This window comes from Corella eumyota, chromosome 1 (genome assembly GCF_963082875.1).
Source record: "Corella eumyota chromosome 1, kaCorEumy4.1, whole genome shotgun sequence".
NCBI lineage: Eukaryota > Metazoa > Chordata > Ascidiacea > Phlebobranchia > Corellidae > Corella > Corella eumyota.
In genome coordinates, this window is record NC_137490.1 from 7,585,505 (window position 1) to 7,612,560 (window position 27,056).

General features: G+C 28.7%; 2 protein-coding genes and 2 non-coding genes across 4 annotated transcripts; all 4 read left to right on the plus strand.

Annotated features, from left to right (window-relative positions):
* Nucleotides 1–690: 690 nt before the first annotated feature.
* On the plus strand, nucleotides 691–772 carry Trnal-uag (transfer RNA leucine (anticodon UAG)). Its single transcript has one exon. It is a non-coding gene; the product is annotated as a tRNA-Leu (tRNA).
* Nucleotides 773–972: 200 nt separating this feature from the next.
* Trnal-aag (transfer RNA leucine (anticodon AAG)) lies at nucleotides 973–1,054 on the plus strand. The gene has a single exon. It is a non-coding gene; the product is annotated as a tRNA-Leu (tRNA).
* Nucleotides 1,055–2,637: 1,583 nt separating this feature from the next.
* LOC145753279 (allene oxide synthase-lipoxygenase protein-like) lies at nucleotides 2,638–7,306 on the plus strand. Its single transcript, XM_082569722.1, has 14 exons — nucleotides 2,638–2,721; nucleotides 2,811–2,877; nucleotides 3,208–3,339; nucleotides 3,586–3,718; nucleotides 4,101–4,163; nucleotides 4,297–4,453; nucleotides 4,846–5,097; nucleotides 5,391–5,583; nucleotides 5,727–5,807; nucleotides 5,878–5,996; nucleotides 6,102–6,221; nucleotides 6,318–6,452; nucleotides 6,577–6,675; nucleotides 6,755–7,306. The coding sequence occupies exons 1-14, from the start codon at nucleotides 2,638–2,640 to the stop codon at nucleotides 6,932–6,934; spliced, it is 1,815 nt and encodes a 604-aa protein (XP_082425848.1). The 3' UTR covers nucleotides 6,935–7,306.
* Nucleotides 7,307–8,226: 920 nt separating this feature from the next.
* Nucleotides 8,227–10,303, plus strand: LOC145755683 (glutathione peroxidase-like). Its single transcript, XM_082571938.1, has 5 exons — nucleotides 8,227–8,483; nucleotides 8,710–8,840; nucleotides 9,100–9,237; nucleotides 9,397–9,524; nucleotides 9,921–10,303. Exons 1-5 carry the CDS (start codon nucleotides 8,294–8,296, stop codon nucleotides 9,997–9,999), a joined length of 666 nt encoding a protein of 221 aa, XP_082428064.1. The 5' UTR covers nucleotides 8,227–8,293; the 3' UTR covers nucleotides 10,000–10,303.
* The last annotated feature ends 16,753 nt before the right edge of the window (nucleotides 10,304–27,056 follow it).

Here is a 27,056-nt window from a genome sequence, read left to right on the forward strand (position 1 = left end):
TATAATGTTAACTTATTTAACCAGCAGGGTAATACCGTAAACATATTTCAACTGCAAGGTGAACCTACACAACATGTCAACCTATTTGTTTAAAAAAAACAACATTTTTTCCAAGATCTATTGACCAGCCAAAAGCAAAACTAGTTTTTCACCAATCCCGTTTCTTAATTTGGGCAAGTGGTTTTCACATACAAAAAGTTGTCAAACCTTTTTTGTGAGTCAGGTAATTAGTAAATAAGACTTATTAATTGCTTTAAACAATGCATAAAGCATCAAATCTTAAAACATAATTAAACTAAATTATTCGAAGGAAATAGCAAAACCTTGAATTTTTAACGGTGTTCTTTCTGCATTGTACACAATCGAAAAAACTACAGTAGTTGAAGGCATCGAAGTTTATTAAAGTTTGCTATACTTGTTACAAATGCTTTTTTGATATACCGGACTGTCCGATAGATTTGTTGTTTTGCATTACTAATATTCAGTGATACAAAACGGTAGGTTTCAGTCGCTCAAATCCTTTTGAAGCGCAATCAAAGGTTATTTTTAATTTTGCGTAACCTTATCTTTGCCCAAAGAATTTACGATTTGCGTAAAATACATTTGATATACCAAAGCACTTACTTTCTGGGCACTAGTATATGTAGAATTAATTGGATATCGTTGTAAATAGATAACAATTGAACACCTGGTAGCGTGGCCAAGTGGTCTAAGGCGCTGGTTTTAGGCACCAGTCATTTCGATGGCGTGGGTTCGAATCCCACCGGTGCCATTGCTTTTATTATTTTTGGCATTTGAATCCAATCAGTGCATTAACGACAAAAATAATTTTGCTTTTTCTTGTTTAACTTTTTAAGCATCAGCCTTGTTTAACTTTTTAAGCATCAAATTTAGAGATTTGTAGTGAAGAAGATGTAATACATACAACCTATCTGTCGTTCCGAGGTTGTAAATAGGTAGTAGTAGACATCAGGTAGCGTGGCCGAGTGGTCTAAGGCGCTGGTTTAAGGCACCAGTCATTTCGATGGCGTGGGTTCGAATCCCGCCGCTGCCATTAGTATTAATATTTTTCGCGTTTAAATATACAACCTGTGTATAAACGACAAAAATAATCTTTGCTATTTTTTGTTTAACTTTTAAGGCACTTTAGCAAATTAAGAAAAAAACTTGTTGTGCGCAAGGCAAAATTCTTTAAAACTTCTTTAACACGAATGTTATGAGGTAAATTAAAATTAAAAACTACTTAGCAGCTACTATACCACAATCATTCAGGTTCAACAAACGATACCTCAGATAGTTGTTTTATAGCAGAATCGTTTTAGAATTACAAAAAGCACTACAAAGGTTAATTTAAAAAGCAAAATATAAATGCCATTAAATTTTTGATCTGTATTAAGCTTTATATATATAAACCCAAGGTTAGATTTTTGATCTGCATGAACGTATTTAGCTTAAAGTTTCTTATATAACTGTCAAAAATATTTAATAACAATGCCGCTGAGTTTATGATTTGTGGATATAATAAACCTAAGGATTTGTTGTGAAAAAGATGTAATACATACAACTTAAAAAGAATTTTAAACTTCCAATGGAAAAAAAGTTATATTATTAATTTTGGAACGGTAATCGTTAATTTGTCGTTCCAAGGTGGTAAGTAGTTAACAATTAAAAATCAGGTAGCGTGGCCGAGTGGTCTAAGGCGCTGGTTTAAGGTACCAGTCATTTCGATGGCGTGGGTTTGAATTTAATTTTAACTCATAAATATGGGACTAATACAGGTAGATTAACCCCGTTTTTTATTTTTAGATTATACACAATAACTGTAAAACTTTAAACTTAATAAATAAACTTTAGTATTTATTATTCTATAATTTTTTTCCTTGAATTTACTAATTTTTTATACATAAAACATTTTTTATCGCAAAGAAACTTCACTTCTGTTCTTACCAAGTAGTTTATATCGCAATATTTTTTGTACGCAACACGTATTGTTAATTGTATTTAGTGGTAAACAGCTCGGCGAACCGTAAAGTACAAGTGATCCAAAAAGTCTTTCAATGATTACAATTACACAGCCACGTGAGTAGAGTTTTAAAAGGCAGATAAACGCAGTTAAACAAGTATAAATTCAAAGAAGATAAATTTCGTTGGTGTTTATTTCAGATAAGAACCAAATTTCTATCGCTCTAACAGTGCCCTGCTTTGTTAAAAAGTGAGCTATCATAGATGAGTGCTTAGAGCAACTTTACATAATTGGGTTAAACTAAACGAAAGAAAAACATACCATTACATTTTTAACGGTATGCTTCTTGCGTGTAGACAATTAAGGAAACTAAGGTTAGGTATGCAAAGTTCCGCGATGCTTAATGCAGTAGTTTACGCTTATTGCAGTAGCAGGCAGAAGATTGTATTTTAGTTATAGCTAAGTTATAGTTAAAAAATGTTTTGCTCTTATAAAACAACACGATTCACTTATTAATTGGTACCTGACTTTAAAAACAAACAAAAAAATTTTGCTACTCGATTTTACCGGTTGTGGTAAGGACGGATTTGTTAAATAGATCTTATAGATTTTCGTTAAATGTGGTTTATGGTGTTACGTTAAAATTGCAAATAATTTAACTATTATACAACTAAATGTTTTCCAAATTACAAAACAAGTTAAAAGGAAAAAACGAGGCAGTTGTCCAAATTAAGGAGAAATTTCAGCTTACAATTACGGTAAACAATCAATGAAATACAACTGTTTTTTTTTAATTTCCTTTTTTATACAAAAATCTGAACAAATTTGTTATTACATCAAATTTTAGACGAACGATCGTTTTTCTCAAGCTGGCACTAAAGCTTCTGTACAATGCAAAATTATTGGCGACGATGGTAAAACAACAGGCTGGAAAAATTTAGATCAATTTCTAGTAAATAATTTTAAAAAAGGGTCCAGCGACGAATATACAATTCTTCACGAAGAAGAACCCTATTGGACTCCCGGTTCTGCTTTGTTTAAGTAAATTTACAATTGCCTAATATTTATACATGTTTGTTTGCAATACGATTGTGTTAAGTGTTTGTGTGGTGGCATACAACGTAATAATAAGTGTAGCATTTATTATTTGGCTTGATTGATAAACTAGTTTGTATAATTATTTTTGCCATTATAAAAACATGAAATTAAATGTTTTTTCAAATTATATTATTTTGCTGTTTAAGAGTTAACTGGTGTTGCGTCGATAGATGGCTGGCTTTGTAATGACATTATCATAATACACGAAGAGAAGGCTTATGAATTTCCAGTTTATGAATGGATAACAAATGTGGAAAGTATATTTGCAAGAGGGCAAGGTAATTAAATATTAAACAGAAAGTTATAATATCAGGCCATTTTTTATATATCTTACTTTGATAAAATATTTTGTATATTGTTTAAATTTTAAATTTTCTGCGATATCGAAATAAAATTTACGCGAAAAAAAATAAATTTACAAGCTTATTTGATGGTACTTTACAAAGATAACAAGATTTTACAACTGTAAATACATTTCTGTTATTACATTTTATTTTTTTTAAAACTATTCAAAATTTTTGTAGCAACGATTCCACAAAATGTGGACAACTGCTTTGTCAAGTTAGCACGAAAAAAAGAGCTAGAGGCTTGCAAAATAACATTTCAATGGAATTCCATTCCGTTGGAAGACACCGATTTAGGTTGGGGGCTAAATAGGTATATTGCGGCAGATACCTATTTTGATTTGCCGAAATTATTTCGCAGAAGCAACTCTAGAATCCACGACTTTTTTAAGGGTGGAGTGAAGGCTGGGTTAAATGCAGCGCAAAATCTTTTTGGCTGTAAGTGTCTGTCTGCGAATGTAGACGTTTCTTTTGTTTTATGAGACAAACACCAGTCGTCTGGAATGTGGTTTGGCAACAAAAGTTTCCAAAATTTCTCAGTCGACTGGAATCATTAGTTTTGTATATAGTTAGGTTTTTTCGTTGATTATTTACGCTTGGGTATTTTCCACATAGCATCCTGTGACTTATTTTTTCACAAGATTTGTAAAACAATGTATATTTTTGGTTTGCAGCAATACTATCAAAACTTGAAGTTTGGAAGACTATTGTAAACTTTACAAAGGAACCGGATATGAAAATCCATTTTTCTATGACACGTAATTTTTCTTTGTTTGGTACAATTAAACACAAAGAATAATATTTTAATTAAATTACAATTTTTAATAAATACAAAAAAACATATATTAATCCTAATAACAACAATACGATATTTATAACGTTTTTTTTTAGCTGGAAAGAAGATGCAGAACAAGGAAGACAACTTCTTACTGGTATTACTCCACTTGCTACATGGAGAGTCAACAAGTTTCCAGATTATTGCAACATCGACGAAAAAACTGTAAGCGGCTTGTTAGAAAACGGGGCAACCTTGGAAACAGAATTGGAGGTAATTGGATTGAAAATGTTACACTGTCCTACATTGTTTAAAAACGTGAAGCATAAACATTTTTTTATAACTATAAAATATAAAAAATCTACGTCGCTTTAGTGGTCAGAAAACTTGTCTAAAATACTTGAGGTTTTGGGTTCGATTTCTACTGCTTTTCTATCGCAGCACATTCAAGTAACTCGATATTTGCGGTACCAACTTATGGCAAACCAGTAGCCATGTTAACAACGAACTATTTTGAATATTTTTTTAAGTGGCTTCGACAACAACTTAAACCCTAATGGTTTAAGTTTTACCCTGTTAGCTACTACAATGCAAACAATGTTTTTTTTTATCAATATTTTCTTTTATATAATGAAATTTATAGATGTATTTTAAAAATTAATCAGGCTGGAAAAATTTACTTTGCTGACTATACCAACCTTAAAGATTTGGATAGAAATAAGTCTGCAAAGGGAGACGCCCTTTTTTGTGCAAATTCAATGTGCGTGTTTTATGCTACCCCTGACGGCAAATTTACACCAATCGCAATTCAGCTTGAGCCAAACGATAAAGATTACGTGTTTACTAGAAAAGATTCTGAATGCGATTGGCTCCTGGCGAAATGTTATTTTAGAGCTTCTGCGGAGAGCAGACACGAGGTAGCCGTATCTTAAGTCTTTAATTTATCTCGGCTGTACTTATTGCACAATAACTAAGTCAGTTTTACTTAAAAAGCAATTTGTACCTATCCTTTTAAATAAAGAGTAATTGGTAATATTATACAATGCCGTCAAAAAACTATGTTTGAAAGTTTGGAATTTTTATAGACAAAATAAAACTTTAAATTAGTGCTTCAAAACCTTAAACATGGTAAGGAAACGTAAAACTTGTTTTGTGATTTCGGAAATTTTTAAGTTAAAAATAATTAGGTAAAATGGTTTGTTTTTGGTAGTGGGTTCATCATTACATGCTGACTCACGGTGTCTCTGAAACTTTTGCGGTTGCCACTTTCCGCAACCTTCCTCGAGCTCACCCTATTTACAAGCTCCTTCGACCACACATCGCTACGGTTGCTGCAATCAACGTGCAAGCTAGACAACATCTTATCCCGCCAGGCTCAAAAGCCAACGTTTCGAATGCTATTAGTATGTTGTGTATTGCTAAAAATAAGTACGTCACGAAGGAATAGGTTTTAGTAGCTTTAACCCATTTTAAAGCACAATCAGATAGGTATTTTTAACTTTCGTTTTACATACAACTACTAAGTTTTTATATTTAAATATTTCAGGTGCACTTTCAGCTGTTCGATTTGCGTACAAGACTTTTGATTTCTTTGACCTTGATATACCAAAGCACTTAAAAAAGCATGGTTTGTTAATTCTTGGTTCCTTTTATATTTTAAATTAATTATTTTATTAAATGGTTTGACACTATTTTAGGCTTGGATGATAAGGAGGTTTTGCCTAACAACCCATACAGAGACGATGCCTTAGACATTTGGGAAGCTATGGAAACTTTCAACCGAAAAATTATTAAGCATTACTACAATGATGACAGTGTAAGTAACCAAGTACTTGTGGGTATTGAAGCGCATTTGTGATTAAAAAGTTCGAATTTTGAATGGTTTTTCATGTGGATTACTTCGTTTTGTATGTGTTAATAGGACGTTGTGAACGATTGCGAAGTACAGGCATGGGTGAAGGATATGGCAAACGAGGGTTTTGGTTGGCAGGATGGCAATAACAGAGGATGCCCAGACAAACTTAGCACTATTGAAGAATTGGTTAGTTTAAAATTATCGACAAGTAGTTTTTCTAACCAACATACTAATTTCCGACATGTTTAGAACATTTTAAATAAAAACGCTGTTTTCTTATAGGTAAACATGTGTACCATCATAGTATTTACCAGCTCGGCACAACATGCAGCTGTTAACTTTGGCCAAATAGAAACTTACATGTTTATCCCGAATGCCACCGGAGCTATGTTAAAACCACCCCACAAACGAGGAGAAGTAAGCTAAATTAACAAAAAGTCAGGTCAAGTGCATCCTATAAGTTTTTTAAAAAAAAATTAATTTTTGCTGAAAAAATAGGAACAAATTTTAACATATTTTAATATCTTTGTTTTACACCTAGGGCACGTTTAAAAGAATGATGGAGTCTTTGCCGGATATTATTACTTCAAGTGCCTTTATCGGATTTTGTTATACTCTGTCGGAATTTGCAACAGATGAGGTACCATAGTTTTACATAGAACCTTAATTAAGTTTTAATTTTAATCATTAAATTTAATAAGTTGTTTTTTTGTTTATAGGTGTTTTTGGGGGACGTTATTGAGCGCTTTTTCGTAGAAAATGACGTTGAAGAATATCAGAAAGAGCTTAAATCGATGTTGGACGATTTGCAGGCCAAATTTGAGAAAAGAAACGAGTCCCTAACGTATCCATACGCATATTTGCTTCCCAACAAAGTCCCAATTAGCATTGCTATTTAAATAAATGCATCTAAAATATACTTTTACATAATTTGTGTTAGTTGTGTTGTTTTATTTTTGTATTTTATTTCCTTAGATGGTGTAAATATTATTATGTCCATTATCAAGGTTATTAAAGTTTTAGAAATTAATGTAAGACCAGGAGGTTACTTTAGTGGGCTCCGGCGTTTTATACTTACATTCTGCTTGATCCCAGCTGCGGGTGATTTTTACTCCCCGTCGTCATTTATTAATCATATGCTGTTCTGTTGATTGATTATGTTATGTATTCTATATCGTTTGTAACGCGCCTTCTCCTATTTAGGTTTGCTTTAAATAACTGGCAACATAGCTTTTTTGTCAGTTCGCTGAACATAAAAACTAATAGATAAGTAAAGCCGAAGTAAGGTTTAACATAGTGTTACCCTTTGGTTTTATTTTGAATTTGTTAATTATATTCTTTGTAGTTTATGTTTTTCATTATCCTGTTGTGTTTGATTCTTTGCGCATTTCTTGTAGTTTTAATTCTAAATAAAAGCTTGTACAAATTACATTTAGTAGATTGAATTCTAGGAAGTTTTTTGTTATAAGTTATCAATTTTGTGACACTTTACACTTTTTTATAGTGTAAACTTATTTGAACCGCAAGGTAAACCTACACAACACGTCAACCAATTTGTTAAAAACCTCTAAAAATAGGGCAACATTTTTTCTTTGGTCTATTTACCAGTCAAAAACAAAACTAGAATTGTTTACCAATTTCGTTTTCTAATTGGGGCAAGTGGTTTCACATACAAAGAGTCGTCGAACCTTATTTGTAAGCCCGCTTAAAAAAGCGAACAAGAAATACCTTTTAATGATTACAATTACACAGCCACGTGTATTGTGGTTAAGACTGTAGTAATTGGTTTAAACAATGCAACTAAATTCGTTCTTGTTTATGCCAAATACCAACTTTTTTCACTCTAACAGTACCTTTTTTGTTAAAAAGCGGTACAAAGGTTTTGCAAGATTAGTGCTTAGAGCACCTTTACCTAATTAAGCGAAATTAGATGAAAGAAAAACGAAACCTTGAATTTTTAACGGTCTGCTTCCTGCGTTGTAGACAATCAAGGAAACCTTTCTTGGGCATGCAAAGTGCTTCGATGCTTTTTATTTCAGCAGTTTAAAGCAGCAGCGTTTAAATAATTTAACTGGGCTTTTGTTTCGAATATATATTTTAATTATAAAAGTTAAGTTTTAAAGAAATCTAATAGTTTTAGATAAATCTCAAATAAACCAAGACAAATGTGTGTGTATTGAAATAAAAGTCAACATATTTTTTTTACTTAGCATAAGTAACAATAGAACCGAATAAGTTGCAAACGGGACTTTAAAAAGATGGCGGTACTGCAGAGGGCGTTACTGGCCTTTGTAGTCGCGCTGTTTTTTAACTGCCCAACACCTTCTCAAGGTCATAGGGAAATTAGCAGGAGATCGAAGTGTAACGAGGATGCAAATTCGATATACGTTGAAGACCACGTGTTTGTAGATTTATGGAATAACACCAGACATCTAAACGAATTTAGAGGTAACAACAGCGTTTAAAGTATTGTTTAATCTAATTTTTAAAACAACAGCGTTTAAAGTATTGTTTAATCTAATTCGCTCGGGGCTCAAACCCTAAACATTTCGACTCCCTTATACTACGACCGTTATATTGCACAACTGGACTATATAAATTGACTTAAATGTTGGCCAGTAGCCATTACACCATTAAAAATTAAATTAATATATACAATGTTAAATTTTTGCAGGTCAGGTGTTGCTTATTATCAACACAGCTTCTTTTTGAGGTGCAACTTGGCAGTACCTCAAATTAAATGCACTGCACAATATGAATGGAGTCACAGTTCTTGCTTTTCCGTGTAATCAATTTGGCTTACAGGTAACAACAAAACTTTAATCTTGATCGTATTTCATTTTTAAAGCATTTTTGATTAAAAAACGCGCTTAAACGTAGGAAAGATTTGAATCACTTGTGGTTCTTGTGAAAATTTAGGACCATAAAATACATGGGAGAATTAGAAAGGATGAAGCGCAAGTGTTCCAATTAGTTTCATTGAAAATATTTTTCGTTACTGTTTGCGATAACCTATACACGTTCAACACATTTTTTTCAGTAAAAGCAAATTATTTTTTACTAGGAGCCTGGTAGGAACGACGAAATATTAAGGATGTTAGAGCATATACGTCCTGGTAATGGTTATGTTCCGAATTTTCCGATTTTTGAAAAGATAGAAGTTAACGGAGAGAACGCTCACCCCTTATTTCAATTTATGAGGGTAAGTTTACGTTTAAAAAAAACTACATCTCTTTTATTGACATTAGCTTTAAAACCATTATAAAAAATTAAATCAGCATTACTATAGTCTATTCCAATTATTAGAGACAAAAAATTTTATTGTTGACAATGCCACAAGATTTTTTTTATTATATAACAGGAACAATGTAGTGTTGTGTCGAAAAAATTTTCACCAAAAGCGAGATTATTTTATGATCCAATAAGCCCCAACGATATTGAGTGGAATTTTCATAAATTTTTGGTCGACCAAACCGGCAAAGTTTTCAGGTATTTTAAGATAATACGCTTGCTTCTTTTATCTCAATGGTATAAGACGGATTTTGAAACGTGGGTGTATTTAAATTTTCTACAATTAAAAAAATATATATTTTATTTGTTGATATTGATCAAATTTTAGTTCCTTAGCCACAAAGTTTTCGTTTACTTTTATATATAAATGTATACATATATAATATATATATATAATTTCTTTTTTAAAACTTAAGTATTATTATATGGTATACTTTTACTTCGTAGCTGAAGGTTTTTTATATTCAAACTGTTTATTTGTTTTTAAGTTATTGTAAGCATGTTTGAAAAGCACATGTTTATCTAAACTGCCTTGGTCGAAATATCTTTTTGTAACAAAATCTAAAAAATATTTTCTTTTTATTTTGATCTCAGACGATACAATCATCTTATTTCGCCAGAGTCCCCAACTCTATTGAAGGATGTGAATAATCTGCTTGAGCTAGGCCACTAGTTGTAGTTTCGACCCTAGTACTAACCAATCTATTACTAACCCCATCGTGCATGTTTATCGTTCTGTAGCACCACTGTTTCTATTTTTGCCCCTTTGTTTATTTTTTCTGTGTTACGTATATGATGACGTCATTTTAAATTCTGCCAAGGAAGTAATGATGTCTGAGCGACTTGGTTTCACTCTTGTTTTTGTGCATTTAGCAAAGGTGAATACAAGTTTATGTAATTTGGGCAATTTAGGCAAATAGTTAAAAGTAATTAACAGGCTGTGTGTTATTTATAAATAAATTTCGACATGAAAAGGATGTGTAGTGGTTGATTTTTATACAAATTAGCTTACTTTTGTTTGTTGCATTTTTAAATATAAAATGTTTTATTATTTTCTCTTTGTAGACCGAACTTTGCTTTCTTAACCTTTTTAGACATCTTAGATTAAGGTAAAAAAGTCGTTGTTTTACTTTATTGAGATAGAACTACTGGACTGTTAATAATTTTTCATTTGATTGCCGTTTAAAGACTGCTGCTATTTCAAATCAACGCTTCGTAACGAATATCCGCGAAAGGGCGCTAGTGGTTTTATGTGCTGAGGCAGTCGGCATATAACCAGTCACTTTAAATAAAGCCGTCATTTTTATCTTTTAATTGTATTAATAAAAGTATTAACATATTTTTTTTATTAATTTATGGTGATATTGTGTAGTTTATATTTGCATAAATCGCTAAAATTAGTTGTGTAAAAATGTATTATTGGGTTTAAAATGTTAAAAGTGCTATTTTTTAAGTTTTTCACAAAATAACGCAAAACATTAAAACTAACAAGTGACAACAGCCGAGTATTCAGTTTTTGGCTTGGTATATACGGGAATAATTAAATTTAGTTCTACATTCAATAAGTTTTATATTTTTTCATCGTTTAAATTTCGTTTAAATTGTTATAAAGTTAAACCAACGTTGCGCTGTATTTTTAAATTAAAACTTAGGTTCCACGTTCGATTCCCACCGCTTCCACGCTGTGGCGCCTTTGAGCAGTCGTTAACAAACCTTACCTTAGCACTACTTAATAAATTGAATTTGAAAGTCGTGGTGAAATGTAAATTATTTTGTTAATTTGTATTGTGTGTAGATAAAACATTGTTACAACTATTTTTTGTAATAAACCTAATAAGGTGAAAATAAGTGTACAGCTAGTTTTAATTCACTTATTGTAAAAATAAAAAGTTTGGCCACACATAGCCTGTTTCCATGTCCACTTTTTTCTGGGCTTTGGACTATTTTAGTCCAAAAATATCATGACTCGGCGAAAAAATACTGGCTAAACTGACGATTAAGTTGATTTAAAAATTTAAAAAAAAAATAAATTAGGTAATTTAAATTGATTTATTGTTTAATATTTAAAAACTAAAAAAAATATTTAGATTAAGCTTTTAAATAAATCAAAAAGTTTTTAAACAAAACCAGTTAATAAACATTTTTAAAATGTGTGGTAACTAATAAATTTGCAATAGTTAGAATTCTTAAAATTAACTTTGTTATTAAGAAAAAATACATTTTTAAATGTGGAGACAATAACAAAAAGAATATTACAGTATAATTAGCTTACAAAAAAATTAAAAAATATTACTTTACACAAAAGAAAAAAATTAACAAACTTTCTTAATCGAAAATAACAAGGTTTTAAAACAAGAAAAGCCAAAAAAAAGTAAATTTTATCAAAAATACCTGTAAAATTAATTTTTAATATTACTCACTTACTTCATGACCACCTTAAATTATTATTTTTTATTTTAACTTATTTTAAAAAACACGCGCGTAAGAATTTTAAGAAGAGTGTAACTAAATCTATAAAAAATGATTAAAAATACATACTTATTATAACACAGCTGACAACAATAATAAGTCAATAAATTAACGTAATAACAATCAAGTTGTGTATAATTAAAATCCCATTTTTTTAAATCAGGCGACTATATTGGTAACTTGTGGTATGGTATAATAGAAAACATAAATTAAACGAGTTTTACACAGCTAAAATGATATTAACTTTATTGCGGAACTAAAGCGAGTTTAAAGAGGTAAATATCGTAAAATGTTAAGTTAAAAACCGTTGGTATTAATTAAAATAATTAAATTAAAGAAATAAATTATTTTCAAGTTGTGCAAATGCACGTTAACTTACGTACTACAACTTCTGTACATCGATTTTCTGGTTCGACTGGAAGAATAAATTTAAATTTAACACCAAAAATATATTTTTAATTGCTAAACAAACCTAGGCTATAAGTGATACCTGACCCAACTAAGTTAAAGGTTAGAGTAAGCCCCGCTTGAGAGCTGCTTTGGGGCCACTTAAAAAAAAAATTTAGCTGAATAACTCAAAGTTAGGCTAGCAAAATGATAATTGTTTTTTTTATATTCAAACCAAACTTAGCTTAAGTTTAATGCAATCCTTTTTAAATTAAATAGCTAGAAATATATCTTATAGCCAGATTTTTTGACTGTTTTGCGTATAATTAAATATTAGTAAGTTGGTTCTTTGTATATTTTAATATAGTTTATTAAACGAGATATTAAAATATACATACTTGCCACCATTTCAGCATATTCATGTTCTGATTCGACTGTAAAAAAAGAATTTGTTTTAAAATTGTAAGCCATGTAAAAAAGAAACATCAATAAGAAATGGCAAACTGTTAACATAGTACAATTTTCCTGCATATAACTTAGGCTACATACTACTGTTAACCTTTGTCTGAAATTAAAGTGAATTTAAATGGAAATTACAGCGCGTTCATCTTTATAAAATAAGTGCAAAAACATTTTTTAAACCACAAATTTTTGGTTAGACCTTTTTATTTGTACATACATTTATCCTTGATGTGGGAAGGTCGAATGCGCGACCTAAACATTTTATTTTCAGTTTGCATTATTAAACAAATAAGAAGACTATTTATTGCCTTTCTTGCAAGTAAAAAATTAACGCAAAAATATATCAAAATATTTTAAAATTTACTTACAATTAATTTCTTCTCTGTATTCATGTTAAGATTTTGCTGTTAAAAAAATTAAAATTAAGTTGGGTATACTCAAATGTCGGATGTTAATAAACAGACAATACTCTTAACTTATACTTACATGGAACTTTGTTAAATCTTAACTTATACTTACATGGAACTTTGTTTTTATATTTGCAAAGTAGACAGAGACTCAAAAGAACAAAAATAAAAAGAAATGCTCCAGTAATTGCCAATGCTATGACTAGGAAAATGTTCTAAACTCACAAAGTTTTGTAATTTACAATAAAATATACCAAAGGCTTAAATGAAAAACTTAAATGAATTTTAGTTTTTACAATTTTAAAAGTTATGTTATAGGTACAAGTTTAGGTACTGACCGTAGGGTAGTCTGCTGTTGGTTTTAAAGATAATTTTATTAACATAACTTCTGTTTTCGCGATGTCCTTGTTCATGCTGATTGTTTTAATATGGTTTGTTGTCTTTGATGTTGTCGTCATAGGAATTTTAGTTTTTACAATTTTAAAAGTTATGTTATAGGTACAAGTTTAGGTACTGACCGTAGGGTAGTCTGCTGTTGGTTTTAAAGATAATTTTATTAACATAACTTCTGTTTTCGCGATGTCCTTGTTCATGCTGATTGTTTTAATATGGTTTGTTGTCTTTGATGTTGTCGTCATAGGAATTTTAGTTTTTACAATTTTAAAAGTTATGTTATAGGTACAAGTTTAGGTACTGACCGTAGGGTAGTCTGCTGTTGGTTTTAAAGATAATTTTATTAACATAACTTCTGTTTTCGCGATGTCCTTGTTCATGCTGATTGTTTTAATATGGTTTGTTGTCTTTGATGTTGTCGTCATAGGAATTTTAGTTTTTACAATTTTAAAAGTTATGTTATAGGTACAAGTTTAGGTACTGACCGTAGGGTAGTCTGCTGTTGGTTTTAAAGATAATTTTATTAACATAACTTCTGTTTTCGCGATGTCCTTGTTCATGCTGATTGTTTTAATATGGTTTGTTGTCTTTGATGTTGTCGTCATAGGAATTTTAGTTTTTACAATTTTAAAAGTTATGTTATAGGTACAAGTTTAGGTACTGACCGTAGGGTAGTCTGCTGTTGGTTTTAAAGATAATTTTATTAACATAACTTCTGTTTTCGCGATGTCCTTGTTCATGCTGATTGTTTTAATATGGTTTGTTGTCTTTGATGTTGTCGTCATAGGAATTTTAGTTTTTACAATTTTAAAAGTTATGTTATAGGTACAAGTTTAGGTACTGACCGTAGGGTAGTCTGCTGTTGGTTTTAAAGATAATTTTATTAACATAACTTCTGTTTTCGCGATGTCCTTGTTCATGCTGATTGTTTTAATATGGTTTGTTGTCTTTGATGTTGTCGTCATAGGAATTTTAGTTTTTACAATTTTAAAAGTTATGTTATAGGTACAAGTTTAGGTACTGACCGTAGGGTAGTCTGCTGTTGGTTTTAAAGATAATTTTATTAACATAACTTCTGTTTTCGCGATGTCCTTGTTCATGCTGATTGTTTTAATATGGTTTGTTGTCTTTGATGTTGTCGTCATAGGAATTTTAGTTTTTACAATTTTAAAAGTTATGTTATAGGTACAAGTTTAGGTACTGACCGTAGGGTAGTCTGCTGTTGGTTTTAAAGATAATTTTATTAACATAACTTCTGTTTTCGCGATGTCCTTGTTCATGCTGATTGTTTTAATATGGTTTGTTGTCTTTGATGTTGTCGTCATAGGAATTTTAGTTTTTACAATTTTAAAAGTTATGTTATAGGTACAAGTTTAGGTACTGACCGTAGGGTAGTCTGCTGTTGGTTTTAAAGATAATTTTATTAACATAACTTCTGTTTTCGCGATGTCCTTGTTCATGCTGATTGTTTTAATATGGTTTGTTGTCTTTGATGTTGTCGTCATAGGAATTTTAGTTTTTACAATTTTAAAAGTTATGTTATAGGTACAAGTTTAGGTACTGACCGTAGGGTAGTCTGCTGTTGGTTTTAAAGATAATTTTATTAACATAACTTCTGTTTTCGCGATGTCCTTGTTCATGCTGATTGTTTTAATATGGTTTGTTGTCTTTGATGTTGTCGTCATAGGAATTTTAGTTTTTACAATTTTAAAAGTTATGTTATAGGTACAAGTTTAGGTACTGACCGTAGGGTAGTCTGCTGTTGGTTTTAAAGATAATTTTATTAACATAACTTCTGTTTTCGCGATGTCCTTGTTCATGCTGATTGTTTTAATATGGTTTGTTGTCTTTGATGTTGTCGTCATAGGAATTTTAGTTTTTACAATTTTAAAAGTTATGTTATAGGTACAAGTTTAGGTACTGACCGTAGGGTAGTCTGCTGTTGGTTTTAAAGATAATTTTATTAACATAACTTCTGTTTTCGCGATGTCCTTGTTCATGCTGATTGTTTTAATATGGTTTGTTGTCTTTGATGTTGTCGTCATAGGAATTTTAGTTTTTACAATTTTAAAAGTTATGTTATAGGTACAAGTTTAGGTACTGACCGTAGGGTAGTCTGCTGTTGGTTTTAAAGATAATTTTATTAACATAACTTCTGTTTTCGCGATGTCCTTGTTCATGCTGATTGTTTTAATATGGTTTGTTGTCTTTGATGTTGTCGTCATAGGAATTTTAGTTTTTACAATTTTAAAAGTTATGTTATAGGTACAAGTTTAGGTACTGACCGTAGGGTAGTCTGCTGTTGGTTTTAAAGATAATTTTATTAACATAACTTCTGTTTTCGCGATGTCCTTGTTCATGCTGATTGTTTTAATATGGTTTGTTGTCTTTGATGTTGTCGTCATAGGAATTTTAGTTTTTACAATTTTAAAAGTTATGTTATAGGTACAAGTTTAGGTACTGACCGTAGGGTAGTCTGCTGTTGGTTTTAAAGATAATTTTATTAACATAACTTCTGTTTTCGCGATGTCCTTGTTCATGCTGATTGTTTTAATATGGTTTGTTGTCTTTGATGTTGTCGTCATAGGAATTTTAGTTTTTACAATTTTAAAAGTTATGTTATAGGTACAAGTTTAGGTACTGACCGTAGGGTAGTCTGCTGTTGGTTTTAAAGATAATTTTATTAACATAACTTCTGTTTTCGCGATGTCCTTGTTTATGCTGATTGTTTTAATATGGTTTGTTGTCTTTGATGTTGTCGTCATAGGAATTTTAGTTTTTACAATTTTAAAAGTTATGTTATAGGTACAAGTTTAGGTACTGACCGTAGGGTAGTCTGCTGTTGGTTTTAAAGATAATTTTATTAACATAACTTCTGTTTTCGCGATGTCCTTGTTTATGCTGATTGTTTTAATATGGTTTGTTGTCTTTGATGTTGTCGTCATAGGAATTTTAGTTTTTACAATTTTAAAAGTTATGTTATAGGTACAAGTTTAGGTACTGACCGTAGGGTAGTCTGCTGTTGGTTTTAAAGATAATTTTATTAACATAACTTCTGTTTTCGCGATGTCCTTGTTCATGCTGATTGTTTTAATATGGTTTTTTGTCTTTGATGTTGTCGTCATAGGAATTTTAGTTTTTACAATTTTAAAAGTTATGTTATAGGTACAAGTTTAGGTACTGACCGTAGGGTAGTCTGCTGTTGGTTTTAAAGATAATTTTATTAACATAACTTCTGTTTTCGCGATGTCCTTGTTCATGCTGATTGTTTTAATATGGTTTGTTGTCTTTGATGTTGTCGTCATAGGAATTTTAGTTTTTACAATTTTAAAAGTTATGTTATAGGTACAAGTTTAGGTACTGACCGTAGGGTAGTCTGCTGTTGGTTTTAAAGATAATTTTATTAACATAACTTCTGTTTTCGCGATGTCCTTGTTCATGCTGATTGTTTTAATGTGGTTTGTTGTCTTTGATGTTGTCGTCATAGGAATTTTAGTTTTTACAATTTTAAAAGTTATGTTATAGGTACAAGTTTAGGTACTGACCGTAGGGTAGTCTGCTGTTGGTTTTAAAGATAATTTTATTAACATAACTTCTGTTTTCGCGATGTCCTTGTTCATGCTGATTGTTTTAATGTGGTTTGTTGTCTTTGATGTTGTCGTCATAGGAATTTTAGTTTTTACAATTTTAAAAGTTATGTTATAGGTACAAGTTTAGGTACTGACCGTAGGGTAGTCTGCTGTTGGTTTTAAAGATAATTTTATTAACATAACTTCTGTTTTCGCGATGTCCTTGTTCATGCTGATTGTTTTAATATGGTTTGTTGTCTTTGATGTTGTCGTCATAGGAATTTTAGTTTTTACAATTTTAAAAGTTATGTTATAGGTACAAGTTTAGGTACTGACCGTAGGGTAGTCTGCTGTTGGTTTTAAAGATAATTTTATTAACATAACTTCTGTTTTCGCGATGTCCTTGTTCATGCTGATTGTTTTAATATGGTTTGTTGTCTTTGATGTTGTCGTCATAGGAATTTTAGTTTTTACAATTTTAAAAGTTATGTTATAGGTACAAGTTTAGGTACTGACCGTAGGGTAGTCTGCTGTTGGTTTTAAAGATAATTTTATTAACATAACTTCTGTTTTCGCGATGTCCTTGTTCATGCTGATTGTTTTAATATGGTTTGTTGTCTTTGATGTTGTCGTCATAGGAATTTTAGTTTTTACAATTTTAAAAGTTATGTTATAGGTACATGTTTAGGTACTGACCGTAGGGTAGTCTGCTGTTGGTTTTAAAGATAATTTTATTAACATAACTTCTGTTTTCGCGATGTCCTTGTTCATGCTGATTGTTTTAATATGGTTTGTTGTCTTTGATGTTGTCGTCATAGGAATTTTAGTTTTTACAATTTTAAAAGTTATGTTATAGGTACAAGTTTAGGTACTGACCGTAGGGTAGTCTGCTGTTGGTTTTAAAGATAATTTTATTAACATAACTTCTGTTTTCGCGATGTCCTTGTTCATGCTGATTGTTTTAATATGGTTTGTTGTCTTTGATGTTGTCGTCATAGGAATTTTAGTTTTTACAATTTTAAAAGTTATGTTATAGGTACAAGTTTAGGTACTGACCGTAGGGTAGTCTGCTGTTGGTTTTAAAGATAATTTTATTAACATAACTTCTGTTTTCGCGATGTCCTTGTTTATGCTGATTGTTTTAATATGGTTTGTTGTCTTTGATGTTGTCGTCATAGGAATTTTAGTTTTTACAATTTTAAAAGTTATGTTATAGGTACAAGTTTAGGTACTGACCGTAGGGTAGTCTGCTGTTGGTTTTAAAGATAATTTTATTAACATAACTTCTGTTTTCGCGATGTCCTTGTTCATGCTGATTGTTTTAATATGGTTTGTTGTCTTTGATGTTGTCGTCATAGGAATTTTAGTTTTTACAATTTTAAAAGTTATGTTATAGGTACAAGTTTAGGTACTGACCGTAGGGTAGTCTGCTGTTGGTTTTAAAGATAATTTTATTAACATAACTTCTGTTTTCGCGATGTCCTTGTTCATGCTGATTGTTTTAATATGGTTTGTTGTCTTTGATGTTGTCGTCATAGGAATTTTAGTTTTTACAATTTTAAAAGTTATGTTATAGGTACAAGTTTAGGTACTGACCGTAGGGTAGTCTGCTGTTGGTTTTAAAGATAATTTTATTAACATAACTTCTGTTTTCGCGATGTCCTTGTTCATGCTGATTGTTTTAATATGGTTTGTTGTCTTTGATGTTGTCGTCATAGGATTAGAAGCTGCTGTAGTTGTAGCTGTACATTAACAAAAATTAACAAAGTAGAATTAAGAACTATTTTATAAATTACTTACATGCTGGCAAATTTCGTTGGCAAATACAAACTCCGGTTAAAACTGTTCATTTAGAAGTAATTATTTATTACCCATCATTAAATAAACATTTTGAGTTTAAAATCTAGGTTTTCACTTTCTGTTATGTCCATTATCGATCTTATTAAAAATTTGAAATGATTTATTAGCGGGAGGTCACTTTTAGTGAGCTCCGGCGTTTCACGCTGAATCATTCGGCTTGATCCCAGCTGCGGGAGATTTTCACTCCCCATCGTCATTTATGACGCACTTGTTGTTCTGTTTATCGATAATGCTTTGTATTTTCTTTATTGTTTGTATGCGCTTTCTCCTATTTTATTTCGCTTTAAATAACTGGCAATATAGCTTTTGGTCAGTTCGCTGGACGTAAAAACTCATAAATAAGTAAGGCCGAAGTAAGGTTTAACACACAATTAGACTTTCGCTTTTATACTTAATTTGTTGATTATATACTTTGTAGTTTGTGTTTTATGTCATATTTTTGTGTCGCATTTATTTCGCATTTCCTGTAGTTTCAATTCTGATTAAAAGCCGCTTGTACAGATTACATTTGGTAGATTGAATCCTTGGGCAGGTTTTGGTAATAAGTTAGCGAGTTTGATTTAACACGACTATTTTGTGTATTTTAATTAAGTGTGGCTTTCTTATCGATGCTCATCTTTACAGCGTACTCTATTGGGGTTTAATAATTGTTTAAGCCACAGTAGGAGTGTATTAGATCCTACACTTTCATTTAAATATATTGTTTGTCTAATAAAGTCACGGATTTCTAATGTCTTGGGAATTGCCAACATTGAGTTTATTTCTGCACATCTTGTCATTGCTGTTGCGTAATTAACGTGACTTAAACTAAAATAATATTCTACATTCTCGTATACAAACCACTTTTGCCCATTTACAACATTTAAACTTAAAATTATCAAACTTAAAACTAACTTGTTCATTTTAAATGTAACAAAGCTGTTAGTCTGAAATAACATCTTTGGTAAGATGTAAGTTAAGAAACAAATTAAGCGGAACCATCATAAAAATCTAATTTTATGTTAGCTAATCATTGACAGCAATTACTGTAACAATCGAGTTTGATTGCCTTTCGTAAGAAAAGCCGTATTATAATTTATAGTTCATAATTGCGGAAAGATACACATACAACCGTTCACAAGCTTGTACCACGAATACTAAATACAAATACATCCGAAACAGTTAAACTAATACATCACGTGATTAAGCCACGTGACAGAGATAAGGAGTAACAGATCGGCAATAGGTGTAAACACGTGATCTGCAGAATAGATAGGACTTTGGCGTAAACAACAAGATGGCGGATACGTTACATTCCTCCCTTCCCAATGAAAGCAGGAAATATTCAACAAAAATGAGAAACGAATTCACCCTGAAACTAATAGAGTTTATGGAGCCTTGCTCTGCTAACGACCATAGGTTTGTTTGAACATATTGTTTTTTTTATGCGATAGGTATTGTCATTGAGCTTTTGCGTAATTACAAAAGCTGCGCAAATGTCTTTTTGTAAATTTCCACCCGAACTTTTGTTACGAAGCCAGACCGTCTCTCCGGGAACAAAACTTCGCGATTCTCCATTTTTATCTCTTTTTCTTTCCTTGCACGACGCACACTGCCTTTTGTATTTAATCACATCAGCTTTTAATAATGTCCAATAAAAACGTCGTCGTAATCTCTTCAGCGTCGACATAACCCCTTATGGCCTTCACTCGCCTTCTTTAAAATCCCTGCCTGTAGCGATGCTGAAACAACCATTTGTAAGTGGAATTTTGACCCCGATGCCGACTCCCATTTTCGAAATTGAACATCATCTTTGATCACCAATGAAGAGAGCTGGCCATTAAATTTTGTGGAAATTATATTATTAGTTGGCTTAGAACGAAGATAAAATTTTACATTTATTATATCAGGGTCTTCTAATTGGGCCTGGACATTTTCTTTTTCATTAGTATCATCGTCATTTAATTTTGATATTGAACGAATAGGCATATAAAAAGTTTCATTTTCCTGAACCAGTTTCTTTTTGGTAGTAATCGCTTTTGGTTGTTGAATTGTGTTTATTTCTGTACAAAAAAAGGTTTTGTCGGACTGGGAATAGGATCAAACGCACATGGTAAATTAGAACGGCTTGATTTTGTAATGTAGTCTTTAGTGCTGGTACACGACATTGAGTTAAGGCATAAATCCACTCGATACAGCTGTTCGTAAAGTTGTTCAGTTTCCAGGGCACTTTCGATTATAGATGGTAAATGGTGATAAATTGCGGAGTGCAATTCTTCATCGTGTTTTATGGCATTCAAACAATTCATCTTTAATTTTTCAAGAACCAGGATCTCGGCAAGACCTCCAATGTAACAATCGAGTCTGATCGTCTTTCGTAAGAAAAGCCGTATTATAATTATGGTTGGAAATCTTAGATTTCGAAACATATCGAAATCTTAGATTTCGAAACATATTGTTATTGTCCGTATATTTATTATTATTTTTATTTTTATTCTTACTAATCCGAATTTTGAAATCGAATAACTTTTGATTTTGTGTATATAAATCTTCAAAATTTTAATATTTTGTTGATTATCATATCGTATTCCAACCCTCCTATTTTGATAATTTAAATATTACTAATTACTAATTAATAGATGTTTATTAATTAAAGTTTAGGAATTGTTATTAGGTTTTCAAATTTTGGTCAGGTATATATTATAATATTATAAAGTCAAAAATGGATTAAAAATTTAATTTTTGTTTGATTATTATATTTAAATTCTTGTTTGTTTATTAAAAATTTAAGTTTAATATTAAGCATTCAAAATTTAGTATAATGTACTTTATAATTTCAGTAATTAAAAAACATATTTAAAAAATAATTTTTGTTTATTTATTATATTTAAATGCTTGTTTATTTATTAAAAATCAAAAATCAATTCTAGGCATTCAAAACTTGGTCTAATGTATATTTAGATATCAACAACTTAAAACTGGTAAAAAAAAATTAATTTTTGTTTGTTAAGTATATTTAATTACTTTTTTGTTGATTGAAAAGTTTAAGATTGATATGTTAAAACTTTTAAAATAATTTTGTTCTAAAATTTTCTTAGTTTAATAATTTAATACGTTTTTAGTTGATGCATAACTTTATTTACTAATAGAGATTAATTTTAAAAATGATCAAATGATTTCGAACCATATTTTATTTATCAAATAAATCTAAATATGGTTCGAAATCTTAGATTTCGAAACATATTGTTATTGTCAGTGTATTTATTATTATAGTTCGAAATCTTAGATTTCGAAACATATTGTTATTGTCATTATTATTATTATTATTAATCTTTTCCAGTGTCTTGTAAGCTGTAAATTTTGATTTAACATAACTTTTGTTTGTGAACATTTACAGTTTTGAAATTTTAGTATGTTGTTTATTATCAGATTGTGTTTTCATTCCCCTATTTACAACATTTAATTATCACTAATTACTAATTAATAGGTGCTTATTTATTAAAATTTAAAGTTTGTTATTTATTTTTTAAATCTTAGTCATTTGTATATCATAATATTGGTAACTCAAAAATGAATTAAAATTAAAATTTTTATTATTAATTACTAATTAATAGGTGTTTATTTAATAAAATTTAAAGATTGTTATTTATTTTTTAAATCTTGGCCATTTGTATATCATGATAATAAGAACTTAAAAATGAATTAAAATTTCAATTTTTTTTACTAATTACTAATTAATAGGTGTTTATTTATTAAAATTTAAAGTTTGTTATTTATTTTTTAAATCTTGGCCATTTGTATATCATGATATTGGTAACTCAAAAATGAATTAAAATTTTAATTTTTATTACTAATTACCAATTAATAGGTGTTTGTTTATTAAAATTTAAAGATTGTTATTAATTTTTTAAATGTTGGCCATTTGTTTATCATAATATTAGTAACTCAAAAATGAATTAAAATTTTAATTTTTTTTACTAATTATTAATTAATAGGTGTTTGTTTTTTAAAATTTAAAGGTTGTTGTTAATTTTTTAAATCTTGGTCAATTGTATATCATGATATGAGTAACTTAAAAATAAAATAGAATTTTAATTTTTATCACTAATTACTAATTAATAAGTGTTTGTTTATTAAAATTCAAAGGTTGTTGTTAATTTTTAAAATTTTAGTTAATTGTATATCATAACAATAGTAACTCAAAAATGAATTAAAATTTTAATTTTTTTACTAATTACTAATTAATGGTGGTTATTTAATAACATTTAAAAAATGTAATTTCTTTTTTAAATGTTGGGCATTTGTATATCATAATATTAGTAACTCAAAAATGAATTAAAGTTTTAATTTTCATCACTAACTTAAAATTTATGGGTGTTTATTTACTAAAATTTAAAGATTGTTATTACTTTTTTAAATCTTAATCTATTGTATATCATGATAGCAGTAGCTCAAAAATAGATAAAAAATTTAATTTTTGTTTGTTTATTATATTTAAATTATTGTTCATTTATTTAAAATTAAAGTTAGACATTAAGTATTCAAAATTTAATATAATGTATTTTATAATATAGGTAGTTAAAAAACCCACTTAAAAAATAATTTTTGTTTATTTATCATTTGTAAATGCTTGTTTATTTAAAAAAAATCAAAAATTAATTTTAGAAATTTAAAATTTAGTCTAATGTATATCCTGATATTAACAACTTAAAACTTGGTTAAAATATTAATTTTTGTATGTATATAATATTTAAATGCTTGTTTGTTTTTTAAAAATTAAATATATGTAATATTCTTAGTTAATGTTTATGTGTACCTTTTTTAATTTAAAAAAATTATGTTAAACATAATCAAATAATTTCGAATCATATTTTATTTATCAAATAAATCTAGTTATTATTGTTTTTATTCTTTCTAGTCAGAATTTTGAAAGACGATAACTTTTGTTCTTTAAAACTAAAAGTTCTAAATTTTTAGTATGTTTGTTATTATCCCAACGAATCGCAAACCTCCTATTTACGACATTTAATTATCACTAATTACTAATTAATAGGTGTTTGTTTATTAAAATTTAAAAGTTGTTATTAATTTTTTAAATCTTGGTCAATTGTATATTATGATATTACTAACTAAAAAAAAAATTAAAATTTTAATTTTTATCACTAATTACTTAATAATAGGTGTTTGTTTATTAAAATTTAAAGGTTGTTATTAATTTTTTAAATTTTTGTCAATTAGATATCATGATATTAGTAACTCAAAAACGAATTTAATTTTGTCACTAATTACTAATTAATTAGTGTTTGTTTATTTAAATTTAAAGATTGTTATTAGGTTTTTAAATTTTGGTCGGTTTTATCTTATAGTATTTATAATTCGAAAATAAATTAAAAAATAATTCTTTTTGTTTTTTATTGTTTTTTATGTTAGTTAGGCCAATGCGCGTCTAATAAAATACAAAATTTTAGGTTTTGAGATTTTATAAAGTTTTAATAAAAGTTTCATAACTTTTATGAATATTAATATTTTTGAAAAATATTTTGTAAACACGGTAATTGGACCTGTGCGGTTCTAACACAACAATTATTTGTCGATTTAAAATTTTTAATTTTTTTTCAAAAAATTTGTATGCAATATCATTGGCCAAAAATATCACGTGACCTAATGAAAACCAAAATAAAAATTACCTCAAACTTTTGTTTTACTGAAAATTTTTTGCGAAATGTTTTATCTTGAATGTTAGTTAGGCCAATGCGCGTGTAATAAAATACAAAATTCTAAGTTTTGAGATTTTATAAATTTTTAATAAAAGTTTCATAACTTTTATGAATATTAATATTTTCGAAAAATATTTTGTAAACACGGTAATTGGACCTGTGCGGTTCTAACACAACAATTATTTTTCGATTTAAAATTTTTTATTTTTTTTCAAAAAATTTGTATGCAATATCATTGGCCAAAAATATCACGTGACCTAATGAAAACCAAAATAAAAATTACCTCAAACTTTTGTTTTACTGAAAATTTTTTGCGAAATGTTTTATCTTGAATGTTAGTTAGGCCAATGCGCATGTAATAAAATACAAAATTTTAGGTTTTGAGATTTTATAAATTTTTAATAAAAGTTTCATAACTTTTATGAATATTAATATTTTTGAAAAATATTATGTAAACACGGTAATTGGACCTGTGCGGTTCTAACACAACAATTATTTTTCGATTTAAAATTTTTTATTTTTTTTCAAAAAATTTGTATGCAATATCATTGGCCAAAAATATTACGTGACCTAATTAAACCCAAAATAAAAGTTACCTCAAACTTTTGTTTTACTGAAAATTTTTGCGAAATGTTTTATTTTTATATGTTAGTTTGGCCAATGCGCGTCTAATAAAATACAAAATTTTAGGTTTTGAGATTTCATAAATTTTCAATAAAAGTTTCATAACTTTTATAAATATTATTATTTTTGAAAAATATTTTGTAAACACGGTAATTGGACCTGTGCGATTCTAACACAATAATTATTTTTCGATTTAAAATTTTTATTTTTTTTTAAAAAATTTGTATGCAATATCATTAGCCAAAAATATCATGTGACCTAATGAAAACCAAAATAAAAATTACCTCAAACTTTTGTTTTACTGAAAATTTTTTGCGAAATGTTTTATCTTGAATGTTAGTTAGGCCAATGCGCGTGTAATAAAATACAAAATTCTAGGTTTTGAGATTTTATAAATTTTTAATAAAAGTTTCATAACTTTTATGAATATTAATATTTTCGAAAAATATTTTGTAAACACGGTAATTGGACCTGTGCGGTTCTAACACAACAATTATTTTTCGATTTAAAATTTTTTATTTTTTTTCGAAAAATTTGTATGCAATATCATTGGCCAAAAATATTACGTGACCTAATTAAACCCAAAATAAAAGTTACCTCAAACTTTTGTTTTACTGAAAATTTTCGCGAAATGTTTTATTTTGAATGTTAGTTAGGCCAATGCGCGTCTAATAAAATACAAAATTTTAGGTTTTGAGATTTCATAAATTTTCAATAAAAGTTTCATAACTTTTATAAATATTATTATTTTTGAAAAATATTTTGTAAACACGGTAATTGGACCTGTGCGATTTTAACACAATAATTATTTTTCGATTTAAAATTTTTATTTTTTTTTAAAAAATTTGTATGCAATATCATTAGCCAAAAATATCACGTGACCTAATGAAAACCAAAATAAAAATTACCTCAAACTTTTGTTTTACTGAAAATTTTCGCGAAATGTTTTATCTTGAATGTTAGTTAGGCCAATGTGCGTCTAATAAAATACAAAATTTTAAGTTTTGAGATTTCATAAATCTTTAATAAAAGTTTCATAACTTTTATGAATATTAATTAAAAAAAAAAATATTTTGTGAACACGGTAATTGGACCTGTGCGGTTTTAACACAACAATTATTTTTTGATTTAAAATTTTTTATTTATTTAAAAAATTTTTATGCAATATCATTGGCCAAAAATATTACGTTACCTAATGAAAACCAAAATAAAAATTACCTCAAACTTTTGTTTTACTGAAAATTTTCGCGAAATGTTTTATCTTGAATGTTAGTTAGGCCAATGCGCGTGTAATAAAATACAAAATTTTAGGTTTTGAGATTTCATAAATTTTTAATAAAAGTTTCATAACTTTTATAAATATTAATATTTTTGAAAAATATTTTGTAAACACGGTAATTGGACCTGTGCGATTCTAACACAACAATTATTTTTCGATTTAAAATTTTTAATTTTTTTAAAAAAAATTTGTATGCAATATCATTAGCCAAAAATATCACGTGACCTAATGAAAACCAAAATAAAAATTACCTCAAACTTTTGTTTTACTGAAAATTTTCGCGAAATGTTTTATCTTGAATGTTAGTTAGGCCAATGCGCGTGTAATAAAATACAAAATTTTAGGTTTTAAGATTTGATAAATTTTTAATAAAAGTGTCATAACTTTTATGAATATTACTATTTTCGAAAAATATTATGTAAACACGGTAATTGGACCTATGCGGTTCTAACACAACAATTATTTTTGGATTTAAAATTTATAATTTTTTTTTTTAAATTTGTATGCAATATCATTGGCCAAAAATATCACGGGACCTAATTAAACCCAAAATAAAAATTACCTCAAACTTTTGTTTTACTGAA